This window comes from Erinaceus europaeus, chromosome 14, assembly GCF_950295315.1.
Source record: "Erinaceus europaeus chromosome 14, mEriEur2.1, whole genome shotgun sequence".
Taxonomy (NCBI): domain Eukaryota; kingdom Metazoa; phylum Chordata; class Mammalia; order Eulipotyphla; family Erinaceidae; genus Erinaceus; species Erinaceus europaeus.
Window position 1 is genome coordinate 57,614,377 of NC_080175.1, and position 16,266 is coordinate 57,630,642.

General features: G+C 40.4%; 1 protein-coding gene across 10 annotated transcripts in view; it reads right to left on the reverse strand.

The window, feature by feature from the left end:
* The window catches only part of MECOM (MDS1 and EVI1 complex locus), a 750,632-nt gene that overhangs the window by 54,126 nt on the left and 680,240 nt on the right, over window positions 1–16,266 (reverse strand). For 9 of the 10 annotated variants that reach the window (XM_060171927.1, XM_007522952.3, XM_060171921.1 and 6 more), the window contains 2 exons: window positions 8,686–8,788; window positions 4,730–4,946 (listed from right to left, as the gene is read on the reverse strand). In XM_060171927.1, the coding sequence (XP_060027910.1) occupies window positions 4,730–4,946; window positions 8,686–8,788 (320 nt within the window). The remainder of the gene's footprint in view (window positions 1–4,729; window positions 4,947–8,685; window positions 8,789–16,266) is intronic. The other variant, XM_060171922.1, reaches the window with a different exon arrangement.

A 16,266-nucleotide genomic window follows, 5' to 3' on the forward strand; every position in this document is an offset into this window, starting at 1 on the left:
CTGTCTCTGCCTTTTTCTCTCTACCTGAAAAAATCAGTGCAGAGCAACAAAGCTCCAATGAGGACAGAAAAAAAAATTAAATAAATCCATGGAATTAGCAGCTTTTTAAGACTCAGTGAGAGATGAAAAAAGCAAGTGGTTCTCTCAAAAGCAAATGCACATTGTTTTCAAACAGAAACAATATAGTCAATCATCTGTGAGACTTTTCTACCTTTTTTAAAAAAAATATTTATTTATTTGTTCCCTTTTGTTGCCCTTGTTGTTTTAGTGTTGTGGTTATTATTGTTGTTCTTGTCATTGATGTCATCTTTGTTGGATAGAAATGGAGAGAGGAAGGAAGACAAAGAGGGGGAGAGAAAGACACCTGCAGACCTGCTTCACCGCCTGTGAAGCAACTCCTCTGCAAAATGAGGAGCTGGGGATTTGAACCGGGATCCTTACACCGGTCCTCGCGCTTTCATGCCACCTGCACTTAACCTGCTGTGCTGCTGCCCAACTCCCGACTTTTCTACCTTTTAAAAGCATTTCCTGATTTACTAAAAGAAGGGAGAGAGAACCAGAGCATCACTCTGGCACATGCGATGTTGTGAATCAAACTCTGGGCCTCGTGTCTGAGACCTCAATGCTTCATCCACTGCACCCCCTCCTTGCCCACAACTTTTCTACTTTCCATATTCAAATACCAGTTAATTAAGGCTTTGTTGGATCCTCTGATTTTTTTTCACTTTTACATGTCAAATGTTGATTCTTGACCTCTTTGGCAGGGGGGGGGGGTAATTCTTTTTTCAACATACGGCACAATTTGTAATAGCCAAAACCAAATAGAAGCAAACCAGGGATCCAACAATGGGTGAGTGGCTGAGAATGTTGTGGTATATAGACACAATGGAATACTACACAGCTGTTAAAACTGATGAATTCACCTCCCCTCCCCCTTTTCATGGATGGAGCTTGATGGAATCATATTAAGTGAGATAAACCAGAAAAAGAAGGATGAATATGGGATGATCTCACTCATAGACAGAAGTTAAGGGAAAAAAAAAAAAAACGAACAGAAAGGGAAACAAAGTAGAACTTGGCCTGGATTTGGTGTATTGTACCAAAAGATATCTGGAGAGAAGGTGGGGCTTTCAGGTCCTGGTGCATGATGGTGGAGGAGGACCTAGGCTGGGAGTGAGTGTATTTTGCAGAAAACTGCAAAATTTCACACATGTATCAACAAGTATATTTACTGTAAACCATTAATCCCTTCAGTTAAAAAAAAAGTGCAAGAAAAAAATTTTTTAAAGGTAGCAAATCATAAAATGTCAATACAGGGTTTGTTAATTGACCTTGTGAAAAGAACAATGCAGGAATCAACAAGGTGGGAAACATTCAGGGGACATAGGGTCTGTGAGTGGCTAAGTCCCATAAACCAAAATATTACTGGGAGGATTGGCAAGGAAACAGACAATGCCTCTTCCTGTAGCTGAGCTTCCTATGAACAAGTTGGGAAGATTCGCTTAAGGCCAAAAAAAAAACTAGGCTTATTTTCTACTGATTGACCCAGGGACAAGTTTTTGCACTAAGTACAAATGACTTAGGTTTACTCTCCCAGCTTGGCAAGAATCAGGTGCTTTCTCCACCCTGGAAACAAGGGTTCTAACACACTCCTGGCAGGAAGGAAGAATACTATTTTCATGTGATCTCTCTTGCTTTTTGTCTTACAGTGCTCCACGCTGCTTTTGATATGCAAGTAGAAGAAACATGAGTGGTTTCAGACATTAGAGATACTGTGTTATAACATAAGTATTTTCTTTTTATTTCCCTTTCTCTTTTTTTCCCCATAAATTGAGACAGGGAGGCAAGGAGAGAAAAAAAGAATGAAAGAGGCCACAGCCCCAAAGCCTCCTTCAGTGCGGGGGGGGGGGGGGGGGGGGGCTGGACTGGAAGCTGCATCTTGCACATGGCAAAGAAATGCATTGTTCAAGAGAGTTATTTCACTCTTACCTGTGGCTACTTGCTAGCTTCAATTTTCTAAATTTGAACACCTCTCTCTCTCTCTCTCTCCCTGTCTCTTGCTCTCCCCCCCCCCACACACACCCCATGTGTTTATTTGTTATAAGGTGCCTTGAACAAGCCCTGGGCCTTCCATATGCATTGCAGAGCCTCCTAACCTGGTCCAACTTTGATTCTACATTTTTGCTTTGCTTTGTGCCACCTGTGTTTAATCTGCTACACTACTGCCCGACTCCCAATTCTACATTTTTGAAAGAGGTCCAACCACTGCTCCACCACCTGTGGAACTGCCGGTGTTCTTTCTCTTTGCCATCCACGCTGCTCCTATGTAGTACTGGAGACTGAACCAGAGTCCCACCTATGAAAAGGACCCAACTGAGCCCACTGAAAGTTGGGTTTAAAAGTCACTGGTAACAGGAGCTCACCATCTAGGGGGTCTGAACTGAACTGCCAGGCTTGTCACCCAGGTTATAGCAGGCTCCACACGTGAGGTGCTAAATTAACAGAGGAAGACTCAGGACTGTTGTCTCAGCCTCTCTCTCTCTCTCTCTCTCTCTCTCTCTCTCTCTCTAGCTCTATCTATCTATCTATCTCTGCTTTCTGTCCTTCTCTCTCTGCCTCTTTATTTGAATGGAAAAAAAAGTGACCCACAGTGGTGAAATCATGCATACTTAGGGCTCTATATCCATCATCATCATCATAACAACAACAACAACACTGGGAAATCCCTCTTCATATCTCATTTTCCTCCCTCTAAATCCAGATGAGACTAAAATGATCAAAGCTAGAGATTACTTTACATTTGATTCAGCCTCCTCCAGGGATGGGTTATACTTGATGCCCTCTGAAGTCATCCGTGCGCTAAAATGAAGGAAGACTCTGCACTCCTCTTCTATACAGACTGAATAGGAGAGAAGGTTCTGAGGCCAGGGATGCAGATGAAGAGAAGAGACGGGGAAGTGGGAAGGGAAGGAAACACATGGAAAGGTCTGCACTTGCAAGTCAGAGGATGAGTAATTCACAGCCCCGGGAAAGGCTGAGCCAGTCTGGTTCCCGCTAAAAACAATGATGCTGGGTTCACTTGAAGTTCTAATTATGGCTTTTTTTTTTAAAGAAAGCAAAGGAATAACTACAATACCATGCAATGGGGACAGTACAAAAAACATTTAGAACTCTGTGGACCAAGACAGAAAAAAAAAACATTAGGTAGAAACAAACATACAAACCCTATTAGTCAGTTAAATACCTGTATGATCAGTATAATTCTCAAAGGACAGGTCTCAGGGTTGTGGTTTCCTTGAGTAGGAAAACTTAAAGCTGGTCTTCAGGAAAATTCAAAGAAGTTAAAAAAAAAAGAGCCAAACTATCACTGAGATTTTGATTTCATTAAGAAACAGGTATTAGAGAGAACTATTTCAGTGCGATAGCGCTTATTTTTTCCCCTTCAGCAAATTTGACATTTACTTCATCAAGGATGCTTTTCTTATTCTGAGTACTGCGTGCTAACGGACTGTGCCACTGGAGCTCTGTCTTATTCTTTTATGTTTGTGCAGTTCAGATTAATAGTTGAAGTCATGGGTCCTAGAGATACCTCACATGGTAGAACACAGGCCCTGCTATGCACAGGGACCTGGGATCCAGGTAGGCACCACATGGGAGCACCATGAACTGAAACAAAAGAGTTCCATGGATGGCAGAATGGTGCTGTGACACCCCCCCCCCATTAAGAATAGTAAATTTGATAGAAACAGGCTACAGGTTATGGATCAATTTGCCAATTTCCATGTCCAGTGGAGAAGCAACTACAGAAGCCAGACCTTCCATCTTCTTCATTCCATAAAGATCTCTGGTTCATACTCCCAGTGGAATAAAGAATCGGGAAGCTTCCAATGGAGGGGATGGGACATGGAACTCTGGTGGTGGGAACTATGTGAAATTATACCCCTCTTCTCCCACAATCTTGTTAATCATTATTAAATCATTAATAATTTTTTAAAAGAATAGGAGATTTGGGTCAGGGAGGTTGTATAATGGTACTGCCAAAACATGGCAGCAAATTAAAATAAAAGGAAAAATGAAATTAAATGTATAGGCCACATTGATCCACTGGGTCATGTCTCTTTTATTAAGTGAGCATGTAGATGAGGCACTTTTTGTTTTCTCATGGAAATCCCTCTAGATGTGGATTCTGTCTAGTATGTGACTAAGTAGCATCAGTGCTGCTCCAACACTCTTTGTTTTTTTAACCTTATTTATTTGTGATAGAACAGAGGGAGGGGGAAGTAGAGAGGGAGAGAGAGGGACCCAGAAAAGCCTGTAGACCTGCTTCACCACTTGTGAAGTGTCTCCTTGCAGGTGGGGGACAGGAGCTTGAACCTGGGTCCTTGTGCATAGTAATACATGCACTTAACCAGGTGTACCACCACTCGGCCCCTGCTCCAGCACTCTTGATTTTTCTTCAAAGTCATACATTAGTGTAATCGTGAGCTGTCAGTTGCTGGTAACTATATACCAGTTGCTACTGTCTACCCGGCACCAACACAACTAACTCCAGCTCAGTCCAGACTACTTTGCAGATGAGTATTTCCTGGGGGAAGAAAAGATTTCTGAACATGTCACTAATTTCCTTGTGCAGATTTCCCCATCTGTGCGCACTGGGAGACTAAGCACAAAAGCATTAATTCCCGAGAAAACGTACACAGTTTTGTTCATACAATACGCCATGTCTGACCTTTGCAAATCGGGAAAAACTTGGTCGCATTCCTTACACTCCTGGATCGCGTGTAGTTCTCGGAGGTCGTTCTCGCCTTCAAGCTTCTGCGGGAAGTCCTCCTCCACCATGGAGAAGGCTGAGTGGGGTGTGCTGCACGGGAACTTCTGGTGGTCAGCCAGCTCAGCCTTGGACTCAAAGATTTGGTCACAGTCCTCACAGCGATATTGTCGCTCTTCTGGGAAGGCAAGGCAGGTGCAATTAGCAGAAAGGTGTCAGGAAATATCCCTCCCTCCCCAAACCCCTACACACCTACACACACACACACACACACACACACACACACACACCTGACTGAATCATGAAGGACCTCAAAATGAATGGATCAAAAACAATAAGACAAAGGGGGTCAGCAGAAGTACACCCAGTTGAGCACACATGTTCAAGGACCTACATGCAAATCCCTGGTCTCTACTTGAATGGGGAGTTTCACAAGCAGTGAAGCAGGGCTGCAGGTGTCTTTCTCTTTCCTTCTCTATACCCCCCTTCCCCTCTTAATTTCTTTCCATCTAAAAGGGAAGGAAATTATATATATCACTACAGATAAAGAAACCAGGACAGAACTGAGAACAATAGCATTAATTGATGACTGTAATCACAATATTATCTTGTGATCAGATACCATTCTGTGACTGAACCCTTCCTGAATTTAACCTTGACAGGATAGTGAAAACAAAACTGACAACTTACCAGGCTTTACCTATTACCTCAGCCCTGTACTCAGATTACTGATGGGACTTCAAACCTAACTGTGAGGATAGTTATGTCAGAATTGTATCTAGATTTTCAGATGCACATATGGAAGCTCAGAGAAGTCAGTCAGCTGTGGGGAGCAAAAAAGCTGAGTGACTGTGTAGGGTCTCATCACCTCTCTGCTCCAACCCCCACTCCAAGTGCCATCTTATCAGAAGGGCATGTGGGACACAGCCATCTCTGACCCATATGTCAGCCAACTTTATTGCTTCTAAGGGGATACAGAATGCTTTTGGAACCCTTGCTGGGTGCTTCATTAAACAGCAAACAGGGTCAAGAATATGCTCTCTAAATCAGTCTGACAAATAGAGGAGAGACAGGAGATGTTGTCATGCTGCCATCTTGGCTCCACCCTGAGGAGAGACAGGAGAATCAGAGAGGACCAGGTTACAGTTTTGGGTTGTCATGGTGTCTATTTTATTGTTGTTATTTGTTTGTTTGTTTTCAGATAGAGACAGAGAAGGCAGAAAGAAAGAGGGGAGAGTGAAAGAGAACACAGAACCAAAGTTTCCTTCCATGCCATGGAGGCCAGGATTAAACTTGGGTGTCACACATGGCATTGTTACTGTTTCTATCATAACAGCCTGCAGCCCTCTCATGAGCCCATACCACTGCAAAGCTCACACAGACAATATCACAGAAGTCTTGAAAACAGTTGTCAGGACAGAAAGCTTTATAAATTTACAGTCTTGGTGTATAAACCTACAGCCAACAACTCAGTTATCCAGTTATCATTGACTGAACGTTTATCTCCGGTAAATGCCAGGGGATACATACAAAAGACACACACAAGGGGTGCAGGTGAACAAAGTGTGGTGTCTCATAAGACCAGGACTTGGGGAGTCAAGAGGAGCCCATGTGACCTCAGAAAGAGAGGCTCAGAGAAGACATTGTAGTGAGTTAAGAGTTATGCAGGTGATGTAGATGAGCTGGGCACAGCATGGACCCATGGACCAAACTTATGATGAAGACTAGAAAGCACATGGCGGCTTCTTAGAAAGAGAAGGTTGTCAGGAAATGTGGTAAGTTTCTGGGTACAAGGAGGGGAAGGAGCAGTGGGCCTTTCTCTCTGAGGAGAGAAAACAAAGACAAGGGGAGCCCCAGAAGCAGCACGAGAAGCCAAGCAGAGGCATCCAAAAGGGTTCTGTTGCTTTAACCCACACACAGAACTGCTTTACAGCTTGTAAGTGGGAGAGTGGACAGGCAGAGAAGGGAGATATCCTAGGGTTGGCCAGCTTTGGATGGAGAGAGTTAGGCTGTTTCAAGCATTGTGTTCCTAAAGCTATCTATCTAATGCTTAGGAATTCAAAGACTAACCAAATTCCAAAAGGTTCCCCCTAAAGACAACTAAAAAAATCTTGAAAGAGGCAAATGTTGTTCAGCCTAGGGGAAGAACATGTTGAGAACTCAGTCAATAGCAGTCGCTTCACTCAAAGCACTCAACAGACTCTGAGTGTTCCCCAGAGTTTAAGTTAGGATGGCAAACCCTCCCCAGTGGCTTTCCAACTATTATACTGAACACTTCAGACTGGAAAGATGGCACAGTTGTAGCACCCTGTATTTGCATGCAAGAGGTCCTGGATCCTCATCCCCAGAACTTCTACTTGCCAGAGCTTATTGGTTCTATGAATCACACAACACAAAACAAAAGCCATAATCTGGGGTTCAAGCCTGGACCCCACAGCACTGGAGGAAGCTTCAGCTTCAGCTTCCTGTAATGTTCTTCCTCCTCTGCCTGTCTCTGATTCTCCATCTGAAAAGTTGGCCCAGAGCAGTGAGATCTGTCATTGGTGACAGAAAAGGCAAACAAATGAACTCTAAAGGGTATCTTACTACTGAACAAAAAAATAAAACAGGGAGTTGGGTGGTGGCGCAGTGAATTAAGCGCATGTGGCACTAAGCACAAGGACCAGCGTAAGGATCCTGGTTCGAGCCCCCGGCTCCCCACCTGCAGGGGAGTCGCTTCACAAGTAGTGAAGCAGGTCTGCAGGTGTTTGTCTTTCTCTCCCCCTCTCAGTCTTCCCCTCCTCTCTCTATTTTCTCTCTGTCCTGTCCAACAACAACGACATTAATAACACAACATTAAACAACAAGGGCAACAAAAAGGGAAAATAAATAAATATAAAAAATTGCTTAAAAAATCACAATATTCAGCAAAAAAGACTAGAAAAAAAGAACAGAGTATTAAATTCTCATCTTGGTAACAAAAAACAATAAGGGTCAAATATTCTCTTTTTTGAAAGGTTTTTCTCATTCTAAAAGATTCTGAAGGCTCGAATATGGGTCACACACATGACAAAGCAGCACACTATCCAAATGAACTATTTTGCTGACCCTTGTTCCTTCTTTTCTCTTTTCTTTTTCTCTTCTCCTTCTTTTTTAACCCCCTTCATTTGATTGGGAATAGAGCTATGGCAAATAATTCCTCCTGCTCTAAAACATTCTTGTCTGCACATTTCTCTGTTCTTGTCCACATATCCCTGTCTCTCTAACCTCCTCCATCGGGTAACGCTGGCTAGAATTTTGCTCAAACAGAAATACTTTCCCCAGCTCTAGAATGTTAAAAGGGAGAAACATCTGCCAGATTTACACAAGTCCAAAACCAAGCATCCTGGGGTCATTCTGGCACAGTGAACAGTACTCAGCAGTCAGAGGCAAGGGTGAACCAAGGGATGTCTAAGCCTCCATATTCTAAACTCTTTTAGCTTCCACTTCAGAGGAGGCCTCTTCCCTTTCCTTCTCTTCCCTCCCCCCCCCCCCCACACCTTTTTTTTTTTTCACAAGGGTTATCACTGGTGCTTTATGCTAGCAACTCCACTGCTACTGGTGGTCATTTTTAAATAGAAGATGAGAGACAAAGAGAAGAGATTTCTGCAGCACTTCTCCATTGACCATGAAGCTATCCCACCCCCTGTAGTTGGGAACCAGGAACTTGAACCTGGGCCATGTGCACTCTACTGGGTGAATGAACCACTGCCCAAAACCACTTACTTTTTTTTTTTCATCATAATATTAACCTGATGCCAAGCCAAGAAACAGGAGCTCCAAGACAAGGGGTGTGTTAAAGCTACACTGAGGAGCCAGGAAATCTGACCAGTAGCAAGTATGAGGAACCACTGGGATGTCACATCACAGCCCATGAGGGAGTGACAAAGGATACTGACCGTGGATATCTGGTGCCATGGTCTCATGGGGGTAGTCCTCACTCTTCATGAACAGCAGAAGCTCTTCTCCTGGTGCAATGTCTGTGACTACTCTGTAAAAGATCTTCAAGCAGATGGGGGGGGGGGAGAAGTGAATATTGAGGGCAAGATAACGCACTGTTATATATCTGTGCACATTCCTGCACCTTGGCAAAAACATTCTTTTTTTTTTTCTCTTATAAACACAACTTATGATTTTAGATACTAAAAATTGGGCCTCTGATGCTACAGGCAAAGATAGCTTGTATAGCTATTCACAAACCTTGTCCAGACCTTCTTCACAAATCAAACTTTCTGAATGCAAGGCTGGCCATGTCACATATTGTCCATTTAATGTTTAGCAAAGACCTCTCCCTTCTCAAGTGCATGCTATACTCACAGAGCTGGATGACACAGTAGGTGAGATGGCTAAAAATCGTAAAGGAACAAATCACCCTCTTGCACCATGTTCTCAAAAGTAGTACCTTTTTTAAGCCCAGGAGGTGGTGCAGTGAATAAAGCAGTGGATTCTCAAGTATGAGGTCTTGAGTATAATTTCTGGCATTGTATGTGCCAGAGTAATACTCTGGTTCTCGCTGTCTCTCACCCAATAATTAATTAATATGTAAATCTTTTATTGAAATATTTTTATTTATTTATTTTTATTATTGGAGAGTGACAGGGAGAAATTGAGAGGGGAGGGAGATAGAGAGGGAGAGAGATAGAGAGATACCTGCAGCCTTGCTTCACCACTCATGAAGCTTTCCCCCTGCATGTAGGGACCAGGGGCTTGAACCCTGGTCCTTGTGCACTGTAATGTATATGTTTAACCCGATGCACCACAGATTAGCGCCATAAGTAAATCTTTTTTAAAAGGAGTAAGTGTAATAAAGACAATAATAATAAAAAAATAACCTGGGACCAGGTTGTGGCATACCTGGTTGAGCAAACATGTTACAGTGTGCAGGGGCCCAGGTCCGAAACCCTGGTCCCCACCTACAGGGGGAAAGCTTCAGAAGTGATGAATCAGTGCTGCAGGTGTCTCTCTGTCTCTCTCCCTCTTTACCACCCCCTTCTCTCCCTCAAATTGTAATGGTCTCTATCAAATAAATAAAGATAATTAAAATGTTTTTAAAGGATAAGTTATTTTAAAAATATTTTATTTTTAATGAGAGAGATACAGAGAAAAAGGGAGAGGGAGAAGGAGAAAGAGAGACAGAATCCAGAGCACTGCTTAGCTCTAGCTTATGGTGGTAACAGGGATTGAACGTAGACCCTCAGGCCAGAAAGTCTTTTGCAGAAACATTATGCTGTCTCTCCAGCCCCTAGCAGTAAGTGTTTACGGTAATAGGTTGCAAGGACAGGACAGAAAGAATAACAGCACAATCCTAAAGGAAATAGTGCAGAGAAAGTACTTTGTTGATAAGAAAAAAAAAAAAAAACTCGCTTGCCACTCAGAAGTAGTGCTTTCAGTTTCAAGTATTGCCTCCAGTCCCAGCACCTGAATTCTAGTCTTTGAGAAACAACATTATACCTGTAATGGACTCCCTTCCATTGATTTCTAACAAATGCTGAGGAAAGAGAGGCTTTACTAAATCTGTTAATGACTGACCAGGGAAGCAGTGAGGTAAATATGGAAAGAATCCTGACCTATAGTTTCCAAGATCTTTCTCTCCTTTTCTCCTCTGTGACCTTAGGCAAATCACTGGAATTAATTCAGTCAGGCTCTAAGATTTATTTATTTTTTATTTTGTATTTACCAAAGATCTGACCCATAAAAATATTTATTGAAGGGGTTGTATTCATTCTGATTTTAATTTTACCCTAGAATATTTATTAAAAAATAATTCAATGATTGTATTGAGATTATGGGGGAAATAATGAAGTTACACAATTACTGCTGAAAACAAAACCAATTTACAAACACACACACACACACACACAAACACACACACACACACACACACACACTTTGTTCAAAGACTCACATACACAAAACAATATTCCCTACCAGAAACAAAAAGACTAAATTTTTAGAAACTATCATTCTAATTGTAATCTCTTGCAAGACCAATTGATACTTCAAACAGAGAAAAGCTAAGTAAACGAATGCCTTCTAAGATGTTAAAATACACATAGCTGTAATTGAATTTTGTTTTCTTTAGAGAAACAGAGGGCATGGAATCTAAGCGCGTGCTTCTTTATTCCAGTAGGTGGCTCTAAAAGCCAATTGTTTATTTTTCTATAGAGAGAGACTAGAGCAGAGAATTGTGCTAAATTCAAAAACAACTCAATGAGGACTATTTTATGCCTAGTTTCTTGCCTGTCAAAATACAGTGTCTCTCTCTCTCTCTCTCTCTCTCTCTCTCCCCCCATTCAACAATGATCTAACCGTGTGAAGTTGTTTTACAGACAAAATAATGCTGAGCATAAAATGCCCATATAACATGCTCTGCTATAATCTGGAATTCTTTATAACGATCTAAATAGATTCCAGACTATCTTAGAAAAATTACTCCCTTGCTATATGTTGTTCTATAAAAAACAGTGGATTTGCAGTTTGTAGTTTGCCAACCCCAACCTTCACAGTGAAAGGAACAGTTCAGCTCAAAAAGTTATCCCAGGCTAAAAATAATAATAATAGTATGTATTTGCTATTTTTCTCTCTAGATCTTCTAGTTAAATGCTTTTAAGTACCCTGTTTCATGCTGGGGATGTTTCCCCTTAGAAAACAATGGGCTTCTCTCAACAGTTTGAATCACCTCTTTTTTTGGCATCTCTCAAAGGTTTAACTTATTAGCTTCCTTTCCAACAATATGTTGACATTTGAATTGTGACATATTAGAACTTTTCGGTGGCTTCTCGGAAATAGTGAGGTTAAAGAGACAATACCCTGCACGCCAGTAAAACAGCACCACTGTCTCTATTGGGGAACTTTGTTCAGATACACATGCCAGACCATTTGAAGAAAGGATCTTGACAGCCTGGCTTCTCTGCAGATCACTATTCATCATGTCTCTTTTAATTCTGTTTTTTTGACTTAATCAATCCAATGTGCAGTCCAAGAAACAAAAGGAAGTGATGGATTCGTTGTAAGTCTATCTCATAAAGATGACTCTCCTTGCCAGCACATAGATCATGACTATAATCCCCTTTACGTGTCTAGATTGTCATGTGAAGAATATGGAGGGCATAAAAAATAAGTGACAGGGAAGAGTGTTGATGTTGGCTTTCCTTCCTAGAGGTAAAAGGTGACATTCTAGGCTAAGAGAGGCAAGGCAAAGCAGAGTGGGTTTTAACTTCAGGGTGTTCTTTTCAACTCTAAGTGAATTTTTATGGTGCTCATGAAACTGAGGTTTGGAATGAACTGACAAGTGCCAGGCTTAATGAGGGCAGACTCTGGGCATGCTTCCTCTCATATAGCTGCAATGTGCCTTTAAGTTCCATCTGCCATACTGGGGCAAATCTAGTGGCTTTTTTGCTTCTTTTCAAGGTGTTGCTAGCACTTTGTGATCATCATTCTATCTCACGCTTAGATATACTTAAGATATTTTAGATACCCTTCAGTAAAGTTACAGTATTCCTTCCAAACTTATAATGGCCTCAGAGTAGAATGTGAACATCTGAATGGAGGGATCTGTACATATAAAGTTAGATTCAGTTCTTGTCAGAGTAATACCACAACAGTGAGTGAGAAGTGAATGGAGGAATGCCTCAAAAAAATTATCTTAACTGAAAGAATGGAATGCCAAAGGAATTAACTGCTTTAGAACATAAGATATCAACTCTGTGGTTTGTACTAAAAAATAAGTCTTTCAGCACAGAAAACACAATGAGGGAGTAATTATATAGATTTGCCTGCAAGTTTGGTTATTAAGTAGATTATAATATAATCATATTGTCTTTTAAGTGTCAAAATCTTCACTATCTTACAGTCCAGGGAATTAAAGATCATCTAAGTTATTTTCCAAAAACTATTAACATCCTCCTTTTGGTTTTTGTGTTGGAAGAAAATGGAAAGGAATCAGTTAGTGTATTAAACTCCAGAAGAGTTAACAGTTTTCCCCTCTCATCAGTGGGTTTTATGGAAAAAGTTATCTGAGTCCAAAAGAAAAAAAAAATGTCCTGGATCAGGGATTTTTATGAAGAACTCAGCTGAAGTATATAAAGAGCTCAAAAGTCTCAAATACATTTTTTAAAAACTTGGGTTTATACAAAAGGCACCTGAGTTATTATTTTGTTGTATTCCTCTCAGGATATACTACTAAAAGAAAATATATACTCACCCCGCCCCTTGAAAAAAGGCAAAAGTGAAATGGGGTCTCGTGGTATCAGGCACTAGAATTGTATGAAAATCCCACTGTTAAAATAAAGGCATGATAAAACTTCCAGAATATTAGTTCTCTAAGGTTTTCCATTTGGTAGCTAATAACATATGCTGGGGACACAGCACATTATGAATATAATCCAGCTCTCCGAACATTCAGAACTTTTGAAAGTTGAACTGGTCTTTTCATCTTTTCCTATGCAGTATTCCTTTTTTTTTTTTTTCAATACTGGTCTCGACTTTTTCCAATTTTCCAGAAAGCTGTATTTCTCTGTTTGTAACAAAGAATATTGTATTTGGATCCCTAGTCACTTCAATTTATATGATTATAACCAATGTTTTACTAATGTTGCTTTGCCTTTTTCCATTTCAATTTACTAAAACAGCACAATAAAAAATTTATTATTTTCTTTAAAAAAATTCTGAATCATTAAGATACTTGAAAACAAAATAAGAATTCCCCTAAATTGTTTGATTTTACTTGTGGTAACATTCAGAGTTGAACACATAAGCGTATTATGTGTGTCTGAAGGAATTACTCTAGGCATGATCATTATATTTAACTTGCAGTAATCAATCCTTGAGACCAGTTTCAAATGCAAAAAAAAAAAAAACACTCAGCCTGTATTCATAAGACTAAACGAAGGACAAAGAGACAGTGATGATATGAATTAGATTCAGCAAAATTTTTAGAACTGCTTAAGGCATATTTTCACACATGTCATGTGTAAATGAATATGTACTTTATACACCACAATGTTTAATATCTGACATAAATATGGCACAGTTGCATCTGTGCTGGAAGTTTTAAATAATAAATATTAGCCATTGCATGTTGTATATAAGAATGTAAATGCATGTTCAGTGACACAAAAATTAATTCTAAACAGATAACATGCCATTTATATGCAAGTACATACCATACACTACAGAATATTTCATATACAGTCATATGCCATATATTTGGAATTAAAATCAATAGAATTTCTTTAAATAGTCAATTTCTTTTGTTATTTAAATCCAAAAGGGAGGTCACCAAAGAGCACAAATACCCATAAGCATTCTAGCTGGAGAGTTAACAGAACATAAAAACTAATTCTTTTTTATACTGTCAGGAAAAATGTTCAACATGACCTCCATCAAAATGATGATGCTCCCATTTGTCCATATAAATAGCAGTAATATGGGTTGTTGTTTATTACCCTATAAAAGAGAAAAATCTAGAATCTGTCAGACTAACCCTGCTACCTAATTTGCCTTCATTGGAACTAGTTAAAGCATTATCCTTGTACTGTGGAGTTAGAAGGAAAAAAAATGCAGATGGCACAAGAAAGAAAAAGAGAGAGAGAGAGAGAAAGACAAGGAAAGAGAAAGAACATCATTTGCTTTTAAAAAGAGGAACAAACCCTCACTGTTACGAATCCTGTTTATTTTTCCTAGTCAAGCACTAGAAATTTTATTTATGCTTAATAGACTGCATTTGTCATGTCTAAAAATGACAGATGTGTGAATTATGAGTGACCTTCAACCTAATCAGGAAGTTGTAATAATCGAAATAACCAAGACATGTACTCATTCCTTGGTACAGCAGTACTGAGAAACAGATTATCAGACTATTGTCCCCTCTTCAATTTGCAGTTGAGGGCTGATTTCTTCCTCTCTTACCTTCCAATATTCACACTGACCACTCTATTTTCTATATTTTTGTTCAGTGTACACATCTTAGAAGACTAGGAAAAGCTGAATGGAACTTTAGCATTTGGAGTGGGAGGCCAGCAACCGTTTGCATTCTGAACAAAGTCAACAGTTGATAGGAGTACATCTGTCAGTCTTGGTGCCATGGAGAGGCAACTTCGAGTTCACAGAAATAATACACACATATGTGCTTGCTCTGGGAAGCATGGGCTGAATCCCTGACTGCTCTCAGAAATGCAGGAGACTCCAAACCAAACAGCGAGGTATCGTGTCATATTTTAGCCTTCAGAAAAAAAAGCCCTAGAATACCTTTTGACCTAATCAGTGAAAGATAATCAGAACTCTCTTCAGCAGGGAGATTGATGACAAAAATGTAAAGGCAGCTATTTGTCCAACAGAAGTTTTATCTTTGCCATGCTTTGCCAAAGCAAATCACCCTTTTGTTTCTCTAAAGATAGGATATTCTCTGTTTGTCTTCAGGGTGACGGTTTAAAGGCTAGAAAATATTAATTGAGAAAGATTGTGTACTGTCACACTAGATCCACTTAGAAAACAAAACAATATGTACTCAAAGGGTGTTTCCAGGGTAGAAATGTGATTGGAGGGAATATTTACTCATCCATACTTTTATCTCTTCATTTACAGCATAAAGAGAAAGTCAAATCTAATTTTTAAATTCACTATTTATTTATTTTTGTCACCAGAGTTATATGACTCCACCATACCTGATAGTCACTTTTTTCCTTTCTTTTTAAAAAAGGGTAAGAGACAGAAGGAGAATCAGAAGAGAAGAGACACCTTTAGCACTGCGTCACTGCCCACCAAGTCTCCCCCCACGCACACACACACAGGTGGGGAGCTGGGGTTTGAACCAAGGTTCTTGTCGATGGTGATGTATACATGCTACCTAGTGAGTCACCACCCAGCCCCAAACCAAGTGCAATGTATTTGCTAGAACAAGACAAAGTATTGGCTGTCAGTTCTAGATGGCATCAGTAGGGTGAATCCATTTTACTTGGAACTTACCCTGGACCCAACCTGGAAGTCTTTCAAGTTGAACCTGTAAGACAACCTCAGAGGACTTCTTTATAGAGCCCCCCAGCCCCCAAACATTCCTCAGTTACTTGTTTTGACTGTTTCCCCTGAGTCTACAGCAGCTCTCTGACCTTTCTGAAAGGTTTGGGATTATGTGAGAAAAGTCCCACCATCCCATGGCAGAAGACTCAAGCTCATCTTTGAGTTTTCACCTGCCTGTATGCTTTTCTTTCCTCTTCTTCTTCTTCTTCTTCTTCTTCTCCTTCTTCTTCTTCTTCTTCTTCTATTTTTTTTACTTTTTAAAAAAATATTTTATTTATTAATGAGAAAGATAGGAGGAGAGAGAGAAAGAACCAGACATCACTCTGGTACATGTGCTGCCGGGAATTGACTCAGGACCTCATGCCTTATCCACTGCGCCACCTCCCGGACCACCTGTATGCTTTTCTTGTATCCATGACCTGCATCCTCCTCCATGGTCTGAAAGGCAACAGCCTCTCTTGGCA